Source organism: Fringilla coelebs, assembly GCF_963513975.1.
Source record: "Fringilla coelebs genome assembly, chromosome: 20".
Taxonomy (NCBI): domain Eukaryota; kingdom Metazoa; phylum Chordata; class Aves; order Passeriformes; family Fringillidae; genus Fringilla; species Fringilla coelebs.
Window position 1 is genome coordinate 916,253 of NC_140046.1, and position 23,347 is coordinate 939,599.

Genomic DNA, 23,347 nt, shown 5'->3' on the forward strand with positions numbered 1-23,347 from the left:
GTATGATCTCACTGCTTCCATCCGGCCTCGGCTTCCCAAGGGTTTCCGTGATGCCAGTCCTGGTCGTGCTGTCAAAGCCAGGGTGTGAGCCTGGAGAGTCTACTGGTCCCAGGCTGGTGGAAGCTGTGGGTCAGAATGGTGGAAACCTGGTTTCAGATAATTAGTGTTCACCCCATTCTCCCCTCATGTATGTACTTCCCCCTTTTTTTTGAAGTAAAATGTAAATTCAACCTGCTCCCAGTTGTTCGAAGGTCATTCCGGGGCTGCAGGGTGAAGGTGGTGGATGCTGATGTCCTCTCTCTGTTGGAACAAGTTTGGGTGGGTTCTTTGGGGCTGAACCGAGAGACCCAGCCCAGTTACAGAGCCTAACACCCCACTTTTTCTGGGGAAATTAAGAATCCAGTTAAAATTGAGTGTCTGGGGTTTGTCTTCCCAGACTGGTGCTGCTCTGGGTGTGGGATCCTGCACAGATCTGAGATTGCCTGCGGTGACTGAGGAAGAAGAAAGTCCATTGCCATGAATTTCATGTCACTTCAATAAGATTATCATAACTGAATAATAAATCAGAATATTTCTTTTTAAAATGTAAATTTAATATTGTAATAAAACAGCTGCTTGGTCTTTAAAGAACAATTCAGTATAATTTGTCTATTTGAGCTTTTTTTGCCTAGAAGCTTGAGGTTTCAGCTGTCAGGCAACTTCTTTGACAAATGATTAATCACATCTATTTTTCTTTTAGGGGATACATTACTTCCCCATTAAAAGTGTATAAGTACTTATATTCTGACTTTGTGAATCATAAAAGGATGTAAAGACACATTAAAGTGTGACTGCACTGACTTCTTCTGAGACATCTTGTTCCTGCACGGTGAACAGACAGACCTGCAGACACCTGGACAAGTGATTCCTGTTGTGATCCTGCTGCCAGCTGTGGCTGCACAAGTGGAAGAGCAGCAGTGTGTGAATTGTTAAATTTCATTTTCTTTACTTCAGAGGAACTGTTCCTTAGTTCTGAGTTGGACCTGGAGTGGGATCCAGGCAGAAGCCAGCTCCTGAGCAGCACCTGCTCAATCGCTGCTGTCAAAAACATTCCTAAAGTTCCTCTTTTGGGCAGTGGAACCTCCCTGCTACTTGAGATCACAAATACACTGTAGCCATAGGGAAGGAATGAAAGGAGAGTTTTATTTTAGTTGCGTATGCAGTTGGAAAAACTGTATTTAGGGGAAAATTGCACTGTTGGAGCAGGCAATTCTGTCTAAGGAAATAGCTTCAAAATCCCTGCCCAGCTGATGCTGCTGAAATATTTTACAAAGGAATATAATAAAGTAAAAATGCAGAACTTACTTGAACTTGGGGAATGCATTCTGTTCCGGAGGTGAAAACTGCACAAGGAGGAAAAGAAAGTTGTTCATAGCTGAGCCCAGGATGGCTCAGAGCTGTTGGTGAAGGTGCCCCAGCACTGTCCCAGGTGATCCCTGTTCCATTAGGTCCTCTCGTAGGACTGGGTTCTGCTTGGTCACTTACACCATTACCAAATGTGTGTCTGTCCTCCCCTTGGGCCCCTCTAAGGACAGGGGACAGAGCACCTGAACTCAGACAGCTCAAAGTGATGGATGAGCCACCTGTGTGACAGAAGTAAGGGCCAAGCTCCTGCAGCTGTGCAGCACTGGGCCCCTCAGAGCAGGGAAATGCCTGTCCCACTACCTGGGTTGCCATTTTCAGGTCTGAATCCTTTGTGCCTTGCAACAGGGGCTCTTCAGTTGGCTGCTCCTCTGGTTAACAAGCCCTCAAATGAAAATCACTCCTAGGCTTGTGTGGGTGGAAAGGGTACAAAAACAACTCTCATGATGTGACTTGTTCAAATAAGTATGGGTTTGTTCTTCAAAGGAATCATGAAAAAACCTCTGACGACGGGATCTTTTGGGATATTTAAATAACAGTGCTATAAATAGCCAGGAGTAACTATATGCTCAAGAAAATACCCCTGAACTATTAAACAGCATTTTAGGGTTTTTTTTCTCATAGCATACTGTCCTTCAGACAAACTGGAAATATCTGTTCTGCTGCTTCCACCCCCAGTTAGGTACTGGGAGAGCGAGGTCTGCCCAGGAGAGCTGGCTGTGCAGCAAGACAGTGCAAATGCTGAAGAGTTGCTGCTGCTCCTCCTCGGGCTGTGAGGACACGGGGAATGAAACCACAAGAGGTTTCAGCAGTTCTGGTTCCCATGTGTGTCTGACACGGGCTGTGGCTGTGACCTTGACAAACCCCTGGATGTTTGATCACCAGGCACTGCAAACTCTGGGATTGCCCAACGCTAACAGCCAAGGGTGGCTGTCGGTTGGGAATTCTTAACGGACAAACTTCCGAGAGCCTCAGATTAGGGACATCAAAAGGGCAAAGTCTCAACACCGAGGGATTTTTCCACTTCATGTGTGACACAATTTGGAGTTAAGAGGGTATTTAGTATTAATTCCTGACTTCTCCGAACAAAAAGAGGCAAATCAGGAACTTTTCATAGAAAAATACTTGGGCAAATCAGTGATTTAGGAAGGACAATCCTGCTCATGACTGTGGTTTCTCCAAGTTACTTATTTATACTCTCTCATACCTACCACCTGCTTCAGGCATGTGTCTATAAGCAATGGGCAGGTTTGAAGAGCACTGAATATTTCCCAGTCTCTTCCAAGTGCCCTGTCCAGAGCTGTCCTGGAATCAGCTGTCACACAGCCCACTGAGCATGGCAGTGCCAGCTCAAAACCTTAGAGCTTCCTTGGGACAGAGAAATCAGTCACACACTGGATCTTCTGCAAGGATGCCAAAAGCCCTGGGGGAAAATGTCACAAGTCCTACACAATAACATGAAAAGTCTCTATTAATTCCAACTTGGTGCTGCTGCAGCTGAGCAATAACTTTGCCTGAACACAGATTAGCATTTCTCATTCTAGTTCAGCCTTGCAGCTCCAATCCATTGCTGTAGCTTCTGGCTAGTATATGCTCACTAATGTGTCACCACCAGCCAAAGGTTCGTGTAAAACTGTCTAAAGCTCAGATTCACCTGCTTGCGTGTGTGGCTGTGTTAGCAGACAATGAGGTTCTCCGGCCGAGCCCGAAGGTCCCAGCAGAACGCAGAGGCGGGCAGGCGGAAGGTGCTGTAGCGGCCTTGAGCAGCAGTGACAGGAGCCATTCCCAGCGACTTGTGGAGGTGCCCAGAGCCCGACTGGGACACCCGGCAGAAACCCCGGGGCCAGGCAGGGAGCGGGGCTACGGGGACCCGCGGGGCTGTGGGAAACAAACTCCCATGAGGGCAGGGTCGAGAAAGGCCCGGGATGAGGGACGTGGCGGGAGTAGGCCGGGCTGGGCCTCGGCGGGCCCACGGGGTTTGTCTGTACCCGACCCGTGACTACCGCGGGAGAGGGAGGAGGGGAGGAAGGCGGCGCGTCCGGACTCTCCCCGAGCCTCGGCCCCAGCAGCGCTCCCGGCCCGGACCGAGCCCGGCGCCGCCGCGGCTCCGCTCCCTCAGGGCACGGGGCGGGGCTGCGCGCGAGCGCGAGCGCCGGAGTCTCGCGGGACGCCGCGCTCTCGCGAGAGGGGCGGGGCGGGGCGGGGCGCGGCGGTGTCGCTGCATGTCCGAGCCGGGCGGCCCGGCCGGGGCACGTGGGGCGGCACCGGCACCGCTCCGGACCGGGCCCGGCACCGCTCCGGGCTCCGCCGCCGCGCCGGAGCATCCGTAAGTACCGCCCTGGGCCGCCGTCCGCCCGCTGCCGGAGCGGCGGGGCCCGCGGCCGCGGCCGTTGGCGGCGGCGCTGCGGGGCGCGCTGAGGGTGCTCCCCCGCCGCGCTCCCGGCCGTGCCTCCCCCGGTGCCGGCGCGAGGGCCGTGGCGGGAGCGCTCCCGCGCGGCCCAAGGTCAGCGCTCCGGCCCCGCCGTGACCCGCGGCCTTGGGCTGGGGCCGGCCGTACTGCAGCGGGCGGGGGCCGTGTGTGTCAGGATGCGGGGCGGCAGCGGCCGCTCCGGGCCGTTCGGGCCAGCTCTGTGTCCTGCTCCCGGGATGCGGGCCGTTCGGGGCGGCTCTGTGTCCCGCTCCCGGGATGCGGGCCGTTCGGGGCAGCTCTGTGTCCCGCTCCCGGGATGCGGGCCGTTCGGGGCAGCTCTGTGTCCCGCTCCCGGGATGCGGGCCGTTCGGGGCGGCTCTGTGTCCCGCTCCCGGGATGCGGGCCGTTCGGGGCAGCTCTGTGTCCCGCTCCCGGGATGCGGGCCGTTCGGGGCAGCTCTGTGTCCCGCTCCCGGGTCCCGGGCGGCAGCGGCCGGGGCGGTTCGCCGGTTCTGAGGGGAGCGCTGCGGCCGTGGCTGCCCGCCGTGAGGGCGGGAGATGATGGCACGGGTGGTGCGGAGTCGCAGTGAAGATTAAGGCACCTTGTGCTGTCTGGTCTGGCGAGCCTTGCCTATGTTATGGTAATCGCCATAAAAAGTGTTATTTGCAAAACTTCTAATGTGCTGTAGTGACTCCTTTTGTTCGTAAGCCAGCATGGAATACAGGTGGGAGCAGAGGAATGAAATTATATTGCTACTGAGGAAGTGATGTTGCAGTCTTGCTTTCCTTGGGGAATCCTTGTTGTTTGCTCTCTCTTTTTTCTTCCCCCTGATTAAAGCAAGGGAGATCTAAGTAACTCCGGCTCCAGAGATGGGCACCTTGATTTGTGCCTGGCCGAGTGCTTTAATGTAGTCAGTAATTCCATGAGGCGATGACCACAGAATGGACAGGCATCTCAGCAAGGGCATGTTCTTCATGGATGTTAGCCATAATAGCAGGAAACGGCACCAAAAGATGCGTTTGGCTGCAGCCCACCTGTTGGGAAAAGCCAGGGGCTGTGGGATGGCAGAAGTCAGGCCTTCCTGTGTTGCCAGGGTTGTGCTGCACCTGCCGAGCCTTATCGGGCCCTGTGGACTTTGTCTCAGGTGAAAGCAAGTGGCTGGTTGCTGCGGAAGGTGTAGCGCTGGGGTTACTTTGTGGCTGTGAATGATCTACTGAGCACAGCCCTCGGTAGAGCGGAGCACGTGGAGTGGGGAGTGCAGCACAGCTCCCCAGACCCGGGCTTTCTCTCCTCGGGAGCGCTTGGGCCAGAGCTGCCAGAGAAGCTGAACAGAGCTGGCTCCTCTGCTGGGATCACCGTGTGACCCAGTTTAGGTCATTTAACCTCCTCATTCTTTAATGAGCTTCTTGTGTAAGGGGTGAAGGACTGTGCAGGCACCCGCTGACCTGCTGTACCTGTCACCTAGTGATGGACCTGTGATTCTGGAAAAGGGCAGCACAGCCTCACTGTGTGTCTCATTCTCCATTCCCTGGTGTGCTTGCATGTGCTGCACAGTGCAAATGCACTGGAGGAAATGACAGCTCTCAAGTAAGTGGGGAGGGAGAAGCCTGTAGAGTTTGAGCAGTGCTTGAAGTAGGATGGAATCCATTCATGCATTGATTCCTGTCCTGGTCTTGCTCGCCTGACAGTCCTTCAGCTTCTGCTTAAGTGTTTCATTGAGCTCTTGAAGGACTTTTAAAATCTCTCATGGGGTTTATGCAGGTCAGTCTGTCACTGCAATTGTAGCAGTGTCTTCTGCAACAGGCTGTTTGCTCTCAGACATGAAACAAATGATATGTTGGGGCTGCAGGGTCTGTGTGGATGGCACTGCAGGAACTCAGTTGTGTGTTAGCAGCTGTTTTGTACTTGAAAGTGCTCTCCTTATTCAGCCTTGGTTTAGAAACCTATCTGAGGAACCAGATTCCTTCTTAAAGAAGGCTGGAGGTGCTTTGAGATACTAATACTGAAAATTATGGACTGCCTAGGAAGCCTTGGCTTTAACCTAGACACCTCACAATGCCTGAAATGAGGGAAGAGGAATTCCCTCACTGCCCAGGGTGTGAGGTGACAGGACCTGCAGCTCAGATCCACCATGATTTGTCTGTTCTCAAAGGTGCAGATTGCATGTGGAGTTCAAAGTGACAGGAGTTTGCTGCGGGAGTGCAGCCAAAGCTCTCAGAGCCAGCAGCAGTTTGATTTGTGATGGCTGAGACTCTCTCTTCACTTTGAAAACATTGCAGGCTGGCTGCAGGGGGATTGGAGAGCAAGTGCACTTCTGCAGAAGCAGTTATCTGAAGAGCATAATGCTTTTAAAGCAACATAGCCCACTTATCTGTGCCTCTCGTTGTTCATGTGCACTTAACGCATGTGAAAAAATGATTTAAAGTATTTCTAGCGTCCAGGGAGCCTGTAATAGGATTGGGGCTGGTATCCCAGTTGCCCCTAGCAACATCTAGAGCTAATAAAAAGCATTAATTGCAGCATTAATTACTTATAATCATTTCATGTTTCAGATCTAATGATTAGCTTTTTTAAAATCGTGATTTCTAACTGCAGTGCTTCTGTGGAGCTCTTAATGCAAATGGCTGGTTAGACTTCATGAAGTGATGATTAAGTTCAGGCAGCCATGCTCAGATATTCAGAGAACACTATTTTGTTCTTCAGGTGTTTAATATTTCCTGGAAATTGAAGATGTTGCATTTGTTTCTCATGGGGATTGCTAGAAGGGGAGATATTTGCATGTCCCAAACTACTTTTTCAAGTGTTCTGTCTTTAGCTGGTTCACTGTACATTTTTTTATTGCCCACTATGTGGATTCTGCATTTTTTCAGCAGGAAGCTAACTGGATTTTTGGGTCCTGGACATTACTACTAGCAGGGATGAATAAGACCATTTAAAATCATTCTTGAGCAAGCAAATCACTGCTGCAGACCTGTCCTGGTCGGGGCTGCTTTTGACCTCTGCTGCCACCTGGCACTGAGAATGAGAAAGTTGCCATGTGCTGTGGCTGATTCTTGACTCTGGGTATAAATAGCAGCAGTTCCTGGCAAAAGTTCATGATTTTCATGTGCCTCTGGTATCAGAGGCCTTAGCTTTGCTTGGGGATGAACCTGGGAATGGGGAACTTTGAGATCTCTCTGGTCAGGCTGGCATGTGCTGTGCCACTCCTCATAGCCCTTGTTCATGCACATGGGTGTCTTCCTGCTCCTTCACATGAGTGGCTCTCACTGAAGCCTTTGCTGTTCCCTCCCAGCCTAGGTGAATACAGGGCATCCTTCTCACTGATGTTTGGTGTCCTCCCTCTCTGAGTGCTTCTGCAATTTCTCCTCCAGCCAAGCCTTGGCCACAAGGCTCCCAACCAGACTTCAGTGCTTTTTGCTTTTCTGCCTAAGCCTAGTGCAGCTCTTGTTTTGGGAAGCTGTTTGTCAAGGTCTCCTGGCTGTGCTCAGCAAACATCCCGTGGGCAGAGCTGCTGCTGCCCTCCAGATACCTGGGGACCTGTTTGGTCTTTGCTGCTCTTGGCTCCTGGCTCTTGCAGCCCTATCAGTGTGTTTGCTGTAAACCTCCCTGTTCTGTCTCCTTGAAAATTCAAGCTTGTTTTTTGTCTCCTGTGCAGAGTATATTGGAAGCCCTTGGTTAGTTTAGTCTCTGTTTTGTGGAAATTGATAGAGATGCCAGGCATCTGACTCAGGTGGCTGCTTTTAAATCTTCATTTATAAGCTGTACATGTAGTGGCCACTACAGTGTGTTACCCATAGCAAGGGCTGTGTTGGCTTCCTTATGTAGAAGCAAACACAAAAGGCTGATTATTGGATGTGTTTATTCTGAAACTCTGGAAAATAATTTGTTCTGTTCTCCAGCCTGAGTGAAAATGCAGAGAGAATGAGAGATAAAACTTTTCCTAATGTGTTGATAGGTTATAAAGATAATAACAGCTGCTTTAACTGTATTGTGGGGGTACAGGTAAAGTGGTGTAGGAGCAGTTTTTGAAGCTTGCTGAAGTATCTGAAAGACTTTTCTGGGAAAGTGGAGAAAAAGCTCTCTTGCCTCCCTCTGCAGTAGAGGATTCACAGGGAGACACTAACTTGGGTGAGAAAACTATAAATAATGAAACAACTGGAGCAGGGAGGTAATAAGATATCAAGAGCAGTATGGAGCTCAATAACCTGATAGGATTAATGTTAATGACAAACTGTTCATTCCTGCAGAGCAGGACCACTCAAGGCCCTGCCTTAGTCCATGAGAGCAGTGCTGGGGGTTGGTGTTTGTGTCCTTGTGAGCTTCTTAATTTCCAAAACATCTATCAAAAAAAACCCTACAGGTTGGCCCAGCTGATGCTTTTATTGTAGAGCTCTGAGTGTGGAAATGAATAGGAACTGTTCTGAGTCCTGCATTGGTGCAAAGGCTGCTGCAGGGGCTGTGCTGGGCCAGGGCTGGGATGCTCAGTGAGGGAAAACACACAGAACCAACAATCAGTGTGGCAGCTCCAGCTGCGAGGGGGGACTGAGCTCTTGGAGGAACAGCACTGTTGCTGATTACACTGAAAGCAGTTTTTATCTCAGAGATAAAAGACAGCCTGGTGTTAATGGTGTTTCTTGTTCCAGAGCACTAGTTTAATTCTACATCAACCAGCTTTTTCAGCCTTTTACTTAAGTCACAATTTATCCTTTTGCAAATAGGAGACTGCTGGTTCTTAAATATTCTGAGGTTGTGGAGTGGCTTCACTGGTGGTTTTCATTCAGAGAGGAGCCTGTTCCTTGGGCTCATAGCCCGTGTTTACTGGGCTGTGAAAAGGTGGTGTTGCTTAAGGGCTATCTCTTGCTGTTCTAGTCTTTCAGTGCTACTGTTTGAAGCAGAAATTGCTGCACAGCACTTGCCTTTAATTAGTTAAGTACAGAGAGACTTCTGTGTTGGCTTCTTTTAAAATAAGTGCCACCCAGTTTGAGATCTTGCTGGCCTGGCTCCTACCTGTCTCTGGGTGTTTGTAGCTCCTGAGTCATGCTGTCTGAGCTCCTGGCTCTGGGTGGTGTTTGGTTTGGTGGGGGTACTCCAGGCTGGCTGCCGAGAGTGCTGGGGAGGCTGTGGAATCTGGTGGCCAAGTGACACCCTGGTGATCCAGAGTGTGTGATGCAAGGGCTGGCAGGCTGCTGTGGCTTCACAGCTCTCTCCTGTAAGCTCAGGCCCGGGGCTGCTGCTGACCTGCATGGGAGAAAACCCCCTGTGCTCTGCAGCTGGAACATCTGGGAGCACATGCTGCAGCAGGACCTGGCGGGAGGTCCCTCTGTTGTGGATGTTCTGCCTCCTTCATCTTGTATGAAGCACAAAGAAGCTGCAGTTAGATAATGCAGTGCCACGTGCCAGTTCAGCTTTCGATGAAAATATGCCTCATGCCAAGGGTGGGTTATGTAAGTCCTTACGTCTGTTTCAGTGCAGCAATTTTTCTTATTTTAATCTTAACAGTAGGGCCTCCAGTTCCTTAGGTTTTTGTTAACTCCTGTTCTTATGCCTCCTATAAGGCAGAGCATGTGCTACCAGTTATTTTTAGCATGGAAAAATTTAAGAGCCCACGTGGTCCCATTTAGTTTGAACCATGCCAGCCTGTCCAGTTCTCTTTCACCCAGATAGTATTTATTTCCCAAGTGCTGCTTCACTAACTGCAGGATTTGTCAGGAGGCATCCTGGCCTTGCTGTTGAAGCAGCATTTCCAGTTTGCTCTGTGATCCTTTAGGACGGGCTTTAATTCCAGCCTTGATTTCCACAGCTTTCAGGGTTTGGAAACCTCTCAAGTGCAGGGGCAGAGGGAAGCGGAGGAGCCAGGACCGGCTGAGGGTACGTCCCTGCAGAGCATGGGGGCTCAGTCACTTGGGAGTCATCCTGGCCTCTCTCCTGGTGGAGACTCGAACCAGCTCGCCTTCAGAACAGACCTCCTTGTGTGTAGAAAACGCTGAAATTCTGAGCAAGCGCTTGCTGAACTCCTTCAGACCTGGAGAATGAATTATCTGGCGTCCCCGGGAACCTCGTGCTGCAAACATTTCTGACCTTATAAGGCTGTGAGTGCTGAGGGCTCTGTGTCCTGGCCAGGAAACAAGGTGGCTTAGAACTGTTCTGGGACCCTAATGTAAATGAGTAGAGTAAATTTGCTGTCCTTGGCATTTTTCTCAGGTAGGTAATGTGTGCATTCTTTCTTGACTTCATCTCCTTGCTCTTTACCAGCAGTTTTCCATAAATCAAGTCAGGACACGGACTTGGAGAGCTGACTGACCCCTACTCTCCCCTTGGTGCCTGATCCCATCCTGACGTGTTGTGGGAATTATTTAGCAGTTTGGAGAAGCCTCATGCCCTAGCTGCAGCTCTCCAGCCCCATGATAGGTGTGACATTTAGGCCGGATTCCCGGCGTGCCGGAGGGAAGTGGAAGTGGCTGGTGCTGGGGTGAGCGCATACAGTGCATGAGCTCTGCACTATTTATGGTGCAGGACTGTTGGGGCCCTGCCTCTTGGGAATGGTGCTGGAGATCCAGTGTTTTCTGGGGGCTCTGGCTCCTGCAGGCTGCTCTTCTCCTGTCCAAAGCCTCTGGAGCTGCTGCATTTCCCAGTTGGCTCCTCCTGCCCGGAGAGGGAGGGTGCAGTCCCTGCTGGGCTGAGCTCCCTCCCTCTTGGCAGTGCTTGAGGGCATGTGATTTGACAAGTTGCCATTTTCTGTCCTGCTGCTGGCAGGAAAATCCCAGGCTTTCTTCCCCCAATGTGTAAAAATGATCCCATTGCCGCTGCAGTCCTGAGCTGACTGTCAGGTCGGCAGCAGGGGCATGCCTTGGCTGCTCTGGGACAGGTTGGGAAGTGGCTGTGGGCTTTGAGAACTCTCTGGGGGAGAAATGGACAAGGAGCAGTGTCACAGCCCTTGGGATGGGCAGGTTTGATCCGCTGTCCTCAGGCATCACGTGCAGCCAGGCTGTGACCAGCATGGCAAGATCTGCCAGAGCCTTCCTGCCAGGTCTGTGTGGGGAGATGTTTGTTGGTGTTGAGCTGTTCCCTGGCCAACCCAGCACTCCAGGATGTCTGCTGGCATCTCGTGCAGAGCCACTGCCTTTCAGCCTGCTCTAACTGATGGCAGGATGTGGAATTCCCATTTAACATGATCCTGGTAGTGATGCAGCTCTGGCTTAAATAATAAATCAAAAACATGAAATCAAATGAGCATCGCAAGGAGCCGTCAGCTAATCCAGCAGTCCCCACTCATCCAGGTATCATAGAGGAGTGAAGATCTGTATCCTAAATGATGATAATGTTCAGAATGACTCACAGAACTGTTTTGTCTGCCAGACTTTGGGACAGGCTTGTCCCTCTGGGCCATCCTGTGACTGTCTCCCTATGCTGCAGAGCTGTGTGGGACTATGGCTTGGACAGTTGGTGCAACTTAGTAGGGAATCAGATAATAATAGGGCTGTCTGTTTAATTGGGAATGCTTGCTGGGAATGGACTTATGTGAGCTACTTTAATTTGGATTTGTAGTACGCCTGAGAGACAGCTTGTAGGGTAGTTCTGCATTAATTACAACAACTTGGACACGCAGCAGATGAGCACTCACCGCTCACAATGTGCCATTGTTCTGGGCAGCATAAAGGGGAACCTTTTGTCTTGGGAATGTACAGGCTTCACCCTTTCCATTTGCCAGCTTCCAAACTCAGAACAGCCACGGTATTGCATAGGTTTGTTGGTTTTTTCATTCTAAGATCCCAGATGCTGCCATTAACAGAGGGCTCACCTTCAGCAGTGAGCCCTGCTCCTTCACTGCATACAACAAGCTGGGAGAAACTGGGATTTAGTTACTTCTTAGTTACTTAGTTTATTTAATCAGACACAAATGTCTGATGAACACACAAGTCTCCGTGTAGAACAACATAAATGCCTTATTTGTGATGTACTGGGAGTATTACTGAACTTAAATCATGTCTGCAGTTGACCTTTAATTTGGGATTGAACAAGCAATTTTCTAGTCCCTGCCTTCGCCATTCTTTCATTCATTTGTGTGCCTCAGTGTCTGGGCCCTGCAGGAAGCAAGGCAGAGTCTGGGTGAAGTTGTGTGGATGCTCCTGTGGAATAGAGAGTGTGACTGGAGGAGGTGAGAAATCTGGGGTGAATATGAAATTATCTGAGGCTCTGATACTGGCTTTGAGCCTGAGGGAGGCATGGTTTTGTCCCTCAGCTAGAATGTCATCAGCTCCTTGTGGAGATTGTGGCCTGAAGGAGTGTTGCACCGGGTGCTGTAGTTGGGGTGTTAGTCCTGATAACTGAAGGGGTTTTTTGGTTGAGACACACTGGGGCCAACTGCCTTGGTTGTCCTCTCGTCATAGAAATATTATGCTTCTGAAGAGGAGCCAGATAATGCTCTTTTCCAGTGGGTGGCTCCCATTTCTAAGATTTTGCTATCTCCTGAAAACAATCTTTATTTTTGTTCCTTGCTGGCATGAGTCTTGAGGGCTGTTTGGATTAAAGCCTGTCTGTGTAAGCACCCTCAGACACGTGGTGTTTTGCTTTAATTCCTGTGCAGTGAAAATATAAACTGTAAGTGCTTTGCAGCAAGACTGTTCGGGATGTGGTAACAGTTTAGCTTTGCGTTCCAGTTGCAGACATTCCTTAAGGAAAAGGGAGGGCATGGCAGCCTTCCCTCATGTGACTCAGGTGAGGCTTGCTAGTGAAGGAGCATGACTGGGTGTCCAGGTGGGAAGGAGGTCAGAGGCCCTGCAGAAGAAAAGGGAGAGCTGTCAGCTTTTAAGTCAGGGGAGTGGCAGCTGTCAGTGTAGTGAATTTGGATGTAGAATAAACTTTGGAGCTGCATTCCTAAGGCTTTATAGAAGTGTGTGTTGTCAGAGTCCAGAGCCCTCGGGAATGGGGTGCTGCCTTTCAAGGGGAGAGCTGGGAAGCCTTGCCATGTGCCAAGCCTGTGCCATGGAATGCTGTGGTCCAGCTGGGCTGTGAGCCCAGGCTGGTGCTGGGGGAACCTGCTGTGCTGGAGGCTGTCCTGAGGGCAGGACTGACCTGCGGAGGCGTGAGGCAGAGGAAGCAAGGGGAAATTAGGTGCAGAGGTGAGGAAGGGTGAAATCATTGAGTATAATGATGAGACATGTCCAGATATCCCTAGTCTTGGGTAAGGATCTTGTTCTGTGGCGTGCTGGTAGAGCAGAGATGTGAATTTCTAGAGCAGCTGGAAAACAAGCCTGACCATTCTAATAGCAATACCTCAAGGCACTTATGGGACCTCAGCCTTCTTGTCACCTTCCTTGGGACTATTCAAATGTGATTTCTGTTTCTCCTAGGTATAACTGCTGAAGCTCTGTAAGATGGCTTTACGCTTCCGCAATTTCGTCCCTTATGCCATTCCTGGAGTGCTGGCGCTTCTTGGCTGCTGGTGGATCTATTCCTGGAGGAAAAAGCACTCGGGCTATTGCAACAAACAAGCAATAGCCATTGCAAGGGAGAAGCAGGAGGAAGTATCAGAGAGCGATGCACGTCCCAAACCAGAAGCGTGTGTCCCTCGGAGAGTGCCTCTTTTGTCGGAAGGGGAGTGCCAGGAGAAGCCAGCCCCCGGCTCCCTGCTGCCCGCGCCCTCTGCCCTGTGCCCCGCTCACGAGAGGCCAGCTCTCTCACCGGACCCCCCAGGCCTGTCGGCCACGACAGCTGGGCCCGGCCCCCGCGAGGACGACAGTGAGCAGCTGGAATCGGTAGGATCTCGAGCGGGAAGCGGTGTCCCTGCTCGTGCCTCGCTCCCTCTGCTCTCTGGGAGCTCAGAGTGTAACCAGAACACGGTGCTGGGGCAAGGCTCGGGGGCAAACCAAGGCCAGCAGCCACAGGAGTCTTTGGGAGTCACAGAGGATATCAGTAACACAGAGCAGTCGGATGAGTCTTCATTTAAGCCCCCTAAGGAAAAGCAGATGCCAGGAATTGTGCAGTCAGATACTGGCTCTGTGACAGCCTGTTGCTTGGGACTTGAGAAAGAAGCCAGTACCCCACAAGCCTCTCTCAGTGAAGCTGAAGTATCAGGTCACAAGGATTGTGCAGTGAGTGTGTTACCAGGAAGTTTGGAGTCTACCTGTCCAAAGCAGTCCAGGGAAGAAGAGGTGTTCGAGTCAATCACTGGTACTGTACCAGTGTGTCAGAAGGACACACAGCCAAAAGGAGATGAGTTGGAAAGAGAGAAGATTGGAGGAGTGAGTTTGGACAAGGAAGTTGAGAAAATTGAGCAAGTAGCAATACAGATAATTTCCAAGGTCATTTTGGCAGCAACTGAGGAAGTGCTGTCATGTTCTGCAGGCGATGCATCCCCTTGGCTCTGCCAGGCCAGCCAATCTGAGGCACCTCTGGGGATGGAGAGTGTTGCTGCCTCTGCTCAGGTGCCTGTGGAGGGAGCCACAGCAGCTGATGAGAGCATGGCTGCAGGGAGCAGTGCAGAGGAGCACGGTCAGGGTGTGACAGATTGTTCATCACACGGCTGTTGGGCCAGCCCTGTTCAGGGGAACACAGAGGACTGTCAGGTGAAGAGCTGCGTGTGCAGGGAGTCCCAAGGAGTTGGTCGGACTCGTGTGGAGAGCTCTCTGGAAGAGTCACCTTTGTCCGTGGAGGACTCTGGGTATGGCACGCACACACCCGGAGGTGGGACGAGTGTAGAGGAGCCTCTGCAGAGCACAGTGCTGTCTGTCACATCAGAGCAGCACTCGGACTCACTGAGCGCATCCTCAGCCCCAGACACGTCTGCTGAGCAGAGCTTGGTACCAGGGGAGACCCCCTCTGCTCCGGGGCTGCCCGAGGGCAGCACAGTGCCCTACAGCAACGGGATCCTGAAAGAGGATGGGCCAGACCTGAGTCAGGAGTGTAGCAGTGCTCCAGGCACGGATGGAGACCACTCAGAAGGTAAGGGACTGGAGAATCCTCCTGCAAAAAACGTAGTGAGCAAGCATTGCTGGGCGGCACCTTGCAGGTGTGAGACCTCATTCCAGTGGTTTCTGGTGATCTCCAGGACCCCCTGGGTGCTCACCCCCCTTTATGGGCTGCTGCTGACAGGAAGGAGAGGCAGGTTCTGAGGTGCTGCTGGAGGAGCCAGTGCATAGCTCTGATGAATTGTGATAAAATCAGCTGGTTGCAGAGCAATTACCCTGAAGCCTTTTTGTTCGGAGGGGCAGGTGCATGCCAAGAAATCCCAACAGGGAGCAATATTCATGGAGTTCCCCCATCTGTCTGTGCTGGTTTTCCCTTGTAGATGCTGGATGATGTGTGCCTGGCACAGTACATGCAAAGCTGTCTGAGCAAACATTAGCCTGTGTGACCTTGGGGAGGGATGTTAAAATCCTTTGTAGGACCCTGCGGTGCCAACAGCCCTTAATGACAGGGGATGTCTCTTGTAATTGCTACAAAGCAGTTGGAACACTGCTTGTTGCAAGACATGGGGGTTGAGTTTGCCAGCAATGAAGGATTGAACCCACTGAATGTGTTCACTAGTGAGAGCAAGCCAGGAGGAGAAGGTACTGCCTTGTTGTGAGTGCTGGTGTGACAAGAAGGTCCAGGAGTGAGTTGTGGAGCCTGGTGGCACTGACATACTGAGGTGGGGAGAGGGGAATACAGCAGGTAAAGCTGATAAGGTGGCAGTGTTGGACAACAGGTCACCCAGCTGACCTTCACATCCAGGCTGTGAGTCTTAAATCTTCCCTTTGCCTACAAAACCGATGCCAACAGCTGCACCCTTGGCCTTTCTCAGCCTCTGTGCTGTGTTACCCATTAAGATGTGGCAAATGTGAAGCAGCTCTTGGGTTCATTTTTCTCTTTGGTCTCACTGGATGGTCTGAATACTTGCAAGCCAGTGAGGATCTTCATGCTTCTGTTAATGGGGAGGAAGGACCAAGGTCGTGTGACACTGGCTGTATCTGAGATCTGGTCGGGAGGAGGCTGTTGGAGTTTGTTCCTTTCCCAGGCAGAAGTGTTCCTGATGTTGGCTGATGCTTTGGGACCAAAATACATTTCAGCTCTTGTGCCTTGTTTCTTCAAATATAGGGCAAATTTGGGCAAAAGGCAGCCCCCTACCATGCCTCATAGTGGGCTCACCTGGCATTGGGGTCACTCTGCAGCCCTTCCCTTTGGGGTGGGAATGTAAGTGTGGGTCTTGAGGGCTGTCTGAATGCTTGTGCCTGTCTTGTAGGTTCAGATGTAAATAGTGTGGATTTTGTGGACAGTGGCAGTGCCATGAGGAAGACAGTGGCTCGCCAGAATGCGAAGCTGGAAGGAGGCTCCAGCAAGCCAGACTTCGTTATCTGGGAATTCGAGGTCCCAAAGGTAACCAGCTGCTGGCCTGCTCACCATCCTGTTCTGCCCTATACAGCCACCTCCTGGTCCTCCTGGTCTGCTGCTGGCTCTGTGCCATCCCAGGGAGATCAGCAGCCAGTCCAGGATGACTGGAGCATTCTGCTCCTGTTAGGACTCACAGGAATGAAGAGCCAGTGCACAGCTGTAAACATGCAGCACTCCAGGGCTACACCCAGGGGACTGGTGCTTGTTGAACTTGTTATTCCCCATTATCTTCCATCCAGCCTGGAAGTCCAATGCTTTGAAAGCATCCAGGAAGCTTTGAGGGTACCCAGGTATTAAGAACAGGGGATTATCAAGATGAGCTGTGCTTACTGATCTGAACTCATCCCAGACCCCTGAACTCTGCACTGGTCCAGCACTGCTTTGTGTTTATCCTGCTTGTGACAGGGGAACTGAGAATGTGGGTGGTGTAAGCCAGAGAGAGCAGAGATGTTTGATCTGTTTCTCTTCCTGACTGTTGCTTTCTTGTCCCTTTCCTGAAGGAGTTAGTTGGCCGCTTGATTGGCAAACAGGGGAGGTTTATGAGCTACCTGAGACAAGCATCTGGTGCCAAGATTTATGTCTCAACACTACCTTATTTCCGTGACTCCCAAGTCTGTCACATTGAAGGTGAGTGGAATGTGTCTCTATTCATGGTCTAATGTGTATCTTGGGGGACTTAATTAGACGAGCAAGGAATTTAAATGGATTTAGTGGCTTCTGAGTCCAGTTCTTTTCAAAACTCCTCTGGGCAACTTGTTAAAACTTACACTGTTGAGGTAGTGCTGGAGGATCCTGGCAGTTGTATTTCTTCAAGTGACAGGACTGGAGGTGTCCTCAGCATGCCCATGCTAGACACTTCCCATGGGATTTTTGTCTTCCAGGGACCTCACATCAAGTAGAGAAAGTCCTGAGCCTGATTGGCAAGAAGTTCAAAGAGCTGTGTCTCACCAACATCTACACCCTCCCTCCGCCGATGCCGCTGCCGCTTCACTCCCTGCTCGTGTCCGCCTGGGTGAGTCCCGGCTCTGGCTGTGCTGGGGCTGGAGCTTGCATTGCCGGCAACACTCATGACAGGTTTTCCTCCCCATGGCAGCTGTTCCTCCCCGATGGAGTCACTGTGGAGGTGGTGGTGGCACACCAGGTGGATGCAGGGCACATGTTCCTGCAGCAGCACACACACCCCACGTTCCACGTGCTGCGCAGCCTCGACCAGCAGATGTTCGCCTGCTACTCTCAGCCCGAAATTCCAACCCTGCCCACTCCGGTAGAAGGTAAGTCTTGCATGCTCACACATGGCTCTGTTGAGAAAGTTCTGGGCTCCTGTGCAAACCTGTTGTCCCTGAGTCAGACATGGGAAGTTCCCAGTGGATGAGGATGTGATAGCTCACGTGTCATCTCACCTTGAAGTGCTGCCAGAGTACAGATGTTGCTCTGCTCTCCCTTACCCTGCTCATCCCTGGAGTACCTCCTGAGCCACATAGCTGCATGTTGAAATTCAGAGTGAGATCAAGCCTGTCTCAGCTTATTTCCAATCAACCTGGCATCTGGGGTATTTCTGCTGGCAAAGTGTGGAGCTGCTCCCACACCTTCATAGTGTCACTGTGTCCGTGTCCGTCACTGTGTCTGTACCTGGTGTGAAGGGCGCATCGCATGGAAAGGGGTTGTGCAGGAGACAGGAAGGGAACTGGGTACCTGGGCAGGGCAGCTCAGTTGTGGCAGACAGAGCTGAGAGTAAAACCCCCCAGTCCTGTGTCTCAACTGCAGGCCTGGTGTTCTGGGGCTGTGGGGGATGTTGGCGGAAGATGGAAGCAGCCTAAGAAATGCTGTTGGTTCTCCATAGATATATGAGCAGCACTGCTCATGCCTGAAATGCTGATTTTTGGAAATTCACTTATCCTGAGCCTTTCTTCTCTGCACTCTGGTGTTTTGCAGTTGGTATTATCTGTGCAGCTCCAGGCCTGGATGGGGCATGGCTCCGGGCTCAAGTCATCAGCTACTTTGAGGAGACCGATGAAGTGGAGCTCAAATACGTGGACTATGGAGGATATGATAAAGTGAAGGTTGACACACTCAGGCAAATCAGGTCTGTAGATCCTCTCCCATGGCCTAAGGCCATGTCTGGCTCAAATCCTAATCACAGGAGTCTGTACAGTTTGAATTCTTGAAGGTTTTTCCACAGCTGAAGTGGGAAATGAGAAAGGTTCAGCTCAGCAATGAGTGTGGGTTCTTGGGAGCACAGCAAGATCCTGCAAGGCTTTTTTGAAGGGAGGGGAGAGAAAATGGCAGCTTCTGCCCCTTCAGTGGAAGCTGAGGAAGAGGATGCCTTCAGGTGGCCTTGAAGTGTAATTGATGGAGCCAGGAATAAGCTCCTGATTCTCAATGCTCTGGCCCCACTGTCTGGGACAGTTGTGTTGGATCAGGGGTTTCTTACACAAGCCCATTAAATATTTGATTGTTCCCCAGAGCTGGGAGACACACAGCACAGCCTCCCTGGTGGAGGTAGGTTTTGCTTAGAGCCTGATCCATCTTGGCATGTTAATCAATTTATTGCTGCTCTTAGATTGCTGGGAGAATTGTCTGATTTTTTTTTTTTTTTTGTTTGACTGTCATTAATTTAAAACTGAATTCCTGTAAGAGCAATTTGATTAATCAATGTCACATTGAAGAATGTAGGAGTGATTTAAAGCCCTGTTCTTACTCCGATCCTCTTTTCTTTAAGGTCTGATTTTTTAACACTACCTTTCCAAGGAGCGGAAGTTTTACTTGACAATGTGGTGCCACTTCCAGGTAAATGGAGCTCTTGATGTACTGTTGGCCCTTCTCCTGCAGGTTTCCATGGATGCCAGATGTATCCAAGCCATGATTCCTGTCTAAACCTCCTACCTCCTATTGCCAGTGCAGCCTCTGATGTGACAAGAGGAAGGACTGGAAAAATTGTATTGTATTCTTCTAAATGTGCTAGCATGGCATAACCCGTCAGAATCCAGGGGAAAGATGATAAACGTCCAGGCTTTTTCCTGCTTGGAGGAGACAATGAATTACTGTCCTAAGCAGCAAGTTGGCAGGACTGGCAGGGTGTAGATGCAATAGCTGTAACTGCTCTAATTCTTCTGTCATAGAGCTGCTGTAAATGCAAACTTAGTTTTTAATCTGCACAGAAATACCTGACATTTTCCTCCTGAAATGACTGATTTGTAAAGTTCTGTGTTCAAATTCCAAGCCTGCAAGCACTGGGAGAATGTCAGTCACTGACTAGAAAGACTTTGGTTTGCTTTTTTTTTTGTCCTTGGCTCTGCTCAGGTGCTGGGCACCTGTGGTGCCGACACTTTGGGTTCCCAGTGCCAGGGGTGCCCTCTGTGCAGGGTCAGCAAAGCCCTGAGGGACCTGAACTTAGTTTATTTAGGATCAAAACAGCAATGGCAGCTCCAAGGTGCTGCAGAAATGTCCTCTGCTGTCTTTAAAGCCTCCTGATTCATCAGCTACTTGTGTTTACATGATTGTGGCTGGTGGCTGTAGGAAGCTCTTCATCCTTTCCCTGCAGAACCAACAACTCCAGGGATGGGATCAGCTGGCTGTGAGGGATCTCTGGCCCAATGTCTCTAGGAGGACAGAGAATATTAGCTCAACAGTCCTTCCTAGTGACTGTGAAGGACCTCATGTGTTTGCTGTGCTCTGCTTTTCCCACAGATGAGGATCACTTTTCCCCGGAAGCCGACGCCGCTGTCAGTGAGATGACCAGAGGCGCTGTCCTCGTGGCACAGGTACAGCCCCTGTCTGGAGAAGCCTTGCTGCTGGTGGCACTGCTGGTGTCCTCTGCCCTGCACTCTGTGCTACATAAATGCCAAAGCCAGAGCCTGGCTCCTGGGAAGTGCTGGGGCTGGGAACTCCCATCAGCACTGCTTGGGACTGGGAAGGGATGAGTATTCCCTCTTGCTTGTGATGCAGGCAGGGGGAAGGGAACCTGGATGTGTTTACAGAGCACAGCAGGGCCTGGTGTCCAGCAGATCTGGGGTCCCCTGGTCTGCACTGCTTTGCCAGTCCTCCCTGGTTTTACACTGTGGACATGTGGGATCTGGCTCCAGCTGGCCAGAGGCAGCACTGGGGTGTCTGGTGATGTCCCAGAGACTTGAAGGCAGCACCTGCTTGCAATCCAGAAGTGCTCACCTCTTCTGAAGTGCTTCTGGTAGTGGCTGTAGCTGTCCATTTAAGTGACTTGGGACCGGAATTGCTGCACACTCATGTTTTTCTGTGTTTCCAGGTGACAAATTATGACAGTGTCACAGGGCTGCCACTGATACAGCTGTGGAACTTGATGGGAGATGAGGTGGGTATATTGATGTATATGCTGAAAACTCTTTAATCATAAACCTTTTAGTGTTGATTAGGAATTTTCAGAACCAGTTTGTTGCTGTGGCTTGTTCACTTATCTGCTCTTTGGGTTTTTTCCCCCTCCCTTTAGGTGGTGTCAATAAACAGGACTCTGGTGGAAAGAGGGTTTGCTCGGTGGCTCGACTACTAGCAATGTCCTAGATGCCTTGACTACTCTTTCTGCGGAGGAAAAAAAAAGACAAAATCTTGTTTTGCACTGTTACAATTCGGTTTGGCAACTTCCCTCGAGGAGCCCCGCTCACACCTGCCTGCGGAGTTTTGTGGTCCATTGAAACACGTTTTGCTCAACTGTTACCATTTCACTAGAACAGATACCTCATCTCCTGGAAGGGGGTGTTCAAAGCCATAATGACAGATACTGTAGCTTTAAAGCAAAAAGTCCTCCCTGGCCTCTGCTCAAATTTTAAATGGAAATGATCTCAAAGCCTTGGGGGTGGCAGGAGGCAAAGGCCCCCAAACGGTAACCGCGCTTTGGTTCCGGCTGTGTCGTGCCCCACCAACTCGGTGTCTGCTTTTCCCAAAAGTTACATCGGTTGTCCTCTTTTTAACAGGCCCTGCCTATGAAATTAATGAATGTTATTAAGGAATTTAATGTTGAGTTATGGATTTTTCTGTATTGTGCCAGTAACCTGCACAAACAGCATCCATCTTATGTCTTCCTTGCGCCAGGAGGTGGAGGAGTTGTGTTCCTGTGTCTCACTGCAATCATGGATTTTAGGCTTGATCTGCTCTCCCTGCAGGGGCTTGGAGTGCAGGATGTTACCACTACAATTTTTGCTCTGAAATGTCATGTATTTAAAGAAAAGAAACTGCTTGCCAAGCCCAATTGTAGTTTATATTTTTCTAGCTGTGCAAGTTTGTAAATATATATTAAAAAAATCATTGTAATATTTTGTACAAGAAAAACACTGGAAACAAAGGGAACTTTACAGAAACTTTTTCACACCAAAATGTCCTATATAGGTAGAACTGGTATGGAGTGCATTAGGGTAGCCAAATTATTTGGAGCATCTGAATGTTGGGAGTGTTTCAGCTCTGCTGTATGAGGATTAGTGTCCCCTTAGGTTGCTGTCTGGTTGAAATTGTGGTCGCTGCATCCTTTGCTATGTTGCTGTACAGATCTGTTTAAAAAAAAAAAAAGTAACAACTTGGCATTACTCTTGCAGTGGTGTTCTCTCTCAATTTTTTTTGTTGCTCCTTTTTAGATTTCTATTACGTATTTAAAATTTTGCTCAAGTAATTTAAGCTGACTTAATGCTCTTAAAGACATGCCCTCTAATGTGTATCATTTTAGATATGGATTGAGCTGGGATTTATTGCTGGCAGAGAAGACACTTGCCAAAAATTGTTGATGTAGTCAGTCCTCAAAAGCTGCTTCAGGTGATTCAAGGATGTGCTCACATCCTGTGAGCTGACATGCCAGGGCATCACACATTTGGACAGTGGCCTACACCAGCCTTTATCCCAATCCCCTCTGCTGGGGAATGGTTGTAGCCTTTCCTGGAGTTCTCTCCTAGCCGATGCTTTGATTTAATGTTCATGTTTGCAGTAACATCCAAGGAAAACTAAATTGGGTAACTCAGATCTATAAAAAATATATCCTTTTGGAATGTTTTTTTCCATTTCAATTAAAGCTCGAATTTTAAGCTGTCTTAGTGAAACTGTGATGACTTAAGAGCCTTCCTTTCCTGCCTCCATTAGAGCAGCCCTGGGCTCCTTGCTCTACACCCATGGGGTGGCTGTGTCACTGCTTATTGTTCATGGCAAAGTTTGAGTTGTCTGAATGTTGGTGTTTTCTCCTCTTTGAGAGGTGTCAGCGTCAGGAATCTACAACAGGGATGGGGAGCTCTGCCAGCGTCAGCTCTGTGTTTTCCCCTGGCTCTGCACTGTGGAAGAACATCCTGTTCCTATTTGTGTTGAGAGCTGCCTGGTTTTTAAACTGCAGTAAAATAGAACATTGCAGGGGGAGAGGAACTGAAATAAGGAGGTGTTGGCAGGTAACAGATACACAGCTCTTTCTTCTTTAAAATCCCAACTCTCAGCCTATACAGGAACATAAATGTGAGGGGCTATTTTAGGTTTGGATTTTGTTTTGTATTATGGATAAAAGTGAGTGGATTTGCTGAGCTGGGGAAGGGTGTAGTTGAATATGGACTGCTTGGAAAAGGCACAGGTCAAAAACGGCCCAGGGGAGATTGTGGCAGTGGTGCTTTGTGCCCTGTCAGACCTCGGGGATGAGGCTGTGCTGGCTTTGGAGCAGGCCCTGCTGCTCATAAATCCAGCAGTAGCCCCTGAGCAGCTCTGTAATCCTTGGCTCAGGCCTGAGGCTGAGCACAGGCCCATGGAGCTGAGCTGTCCCAGGGGGTGCTTTGACTGAAGCCCTTCAAAGGGACTTTTCCCTTTGGAAAGTGGTAATTTTATTAGGGGTGAAATGAATGAGTTCTCAGGAGATGCCTCATTTATAATCTCCTGGAGAGCTTCCACGGGCTGCACAGCACACTCCAGCGCTCCCTGCCAAGCAGCCCCTGCATGCCCAGGTCCCCTCTCCAGGCTCTTTCCATGGAGTGAGGTGCTTCCTAGGAGGCCTCCTTCTTGTGGCTGCTGGCCCTTGTCCTCCTGCCCGAGGTGGAGGATCAGGAGCCCATCCCTGGGCAAGCAGCCCCTTCCTGCCAGCTCCTCTGCAGTGCCAGGGCTGCTCCTTTGGCAGAGCCTGGAGCTGATTTCCCTTTTGGCACAGGGGTTTCAAGGCTCCTCAGGGAGGGAGGAGGGCAGAGTTTC

The 23,347-nt window shown here is 50.4% G+C and overlaps 1 protein-coding gene across 2 annotated transcripts; it reads left to right on the top strand.

Annotated features, from left to right (window-relative positions):
• The first annotated feature begins 3,594 nt into the window (after positions 1 to 3,594).
• AKAP1 (A-kinase anchoring protein 1) lies at positions 3,595 to 21,727 on the top strand. 2 transcript variants are annotated; one of them, XM_084219275.1, is made up of 11 exons: positions 3,595 to 3,727; positions 13,162 to 14,752; positions 16,032 to 16,165; positions 16,681 to 16,807; positions 17,062 to 17,192; positions 17,274 to 17,451; positions 18,113 to 18,263; positions 18,900 to 18,967; positions 19,868 to 19,941; positions 20,439 to 20,504; positions 20,640 to 21,727. In XM_084219275.1, exons 2-11 carry the CDS (start codon positions 13,186 to 13,188, stop codon positions 20,697 to 20,699), a joined length of 2,556 nt encoding a protein of 851 aa, XP_084075401.1. In that variant the 5' UTR covers positions 3,595 to 3,727; positions 13,162 to 13,185; the 3' UTR covers positions 20,700 to 21,727. The 2 variants fall into 2 exon arrangements, with proteins under 2 accessions (XP_084075401.1, XP_084075402.1); XM_084219276.1 differs by lacking the exon at positions 3,595 to 3,727 and adding an exon at positions 9,587 to 10,012.
• The last annotated feature ends 1,620 nt before the right edge of the window (positions 21,728 to 23,347 follow it).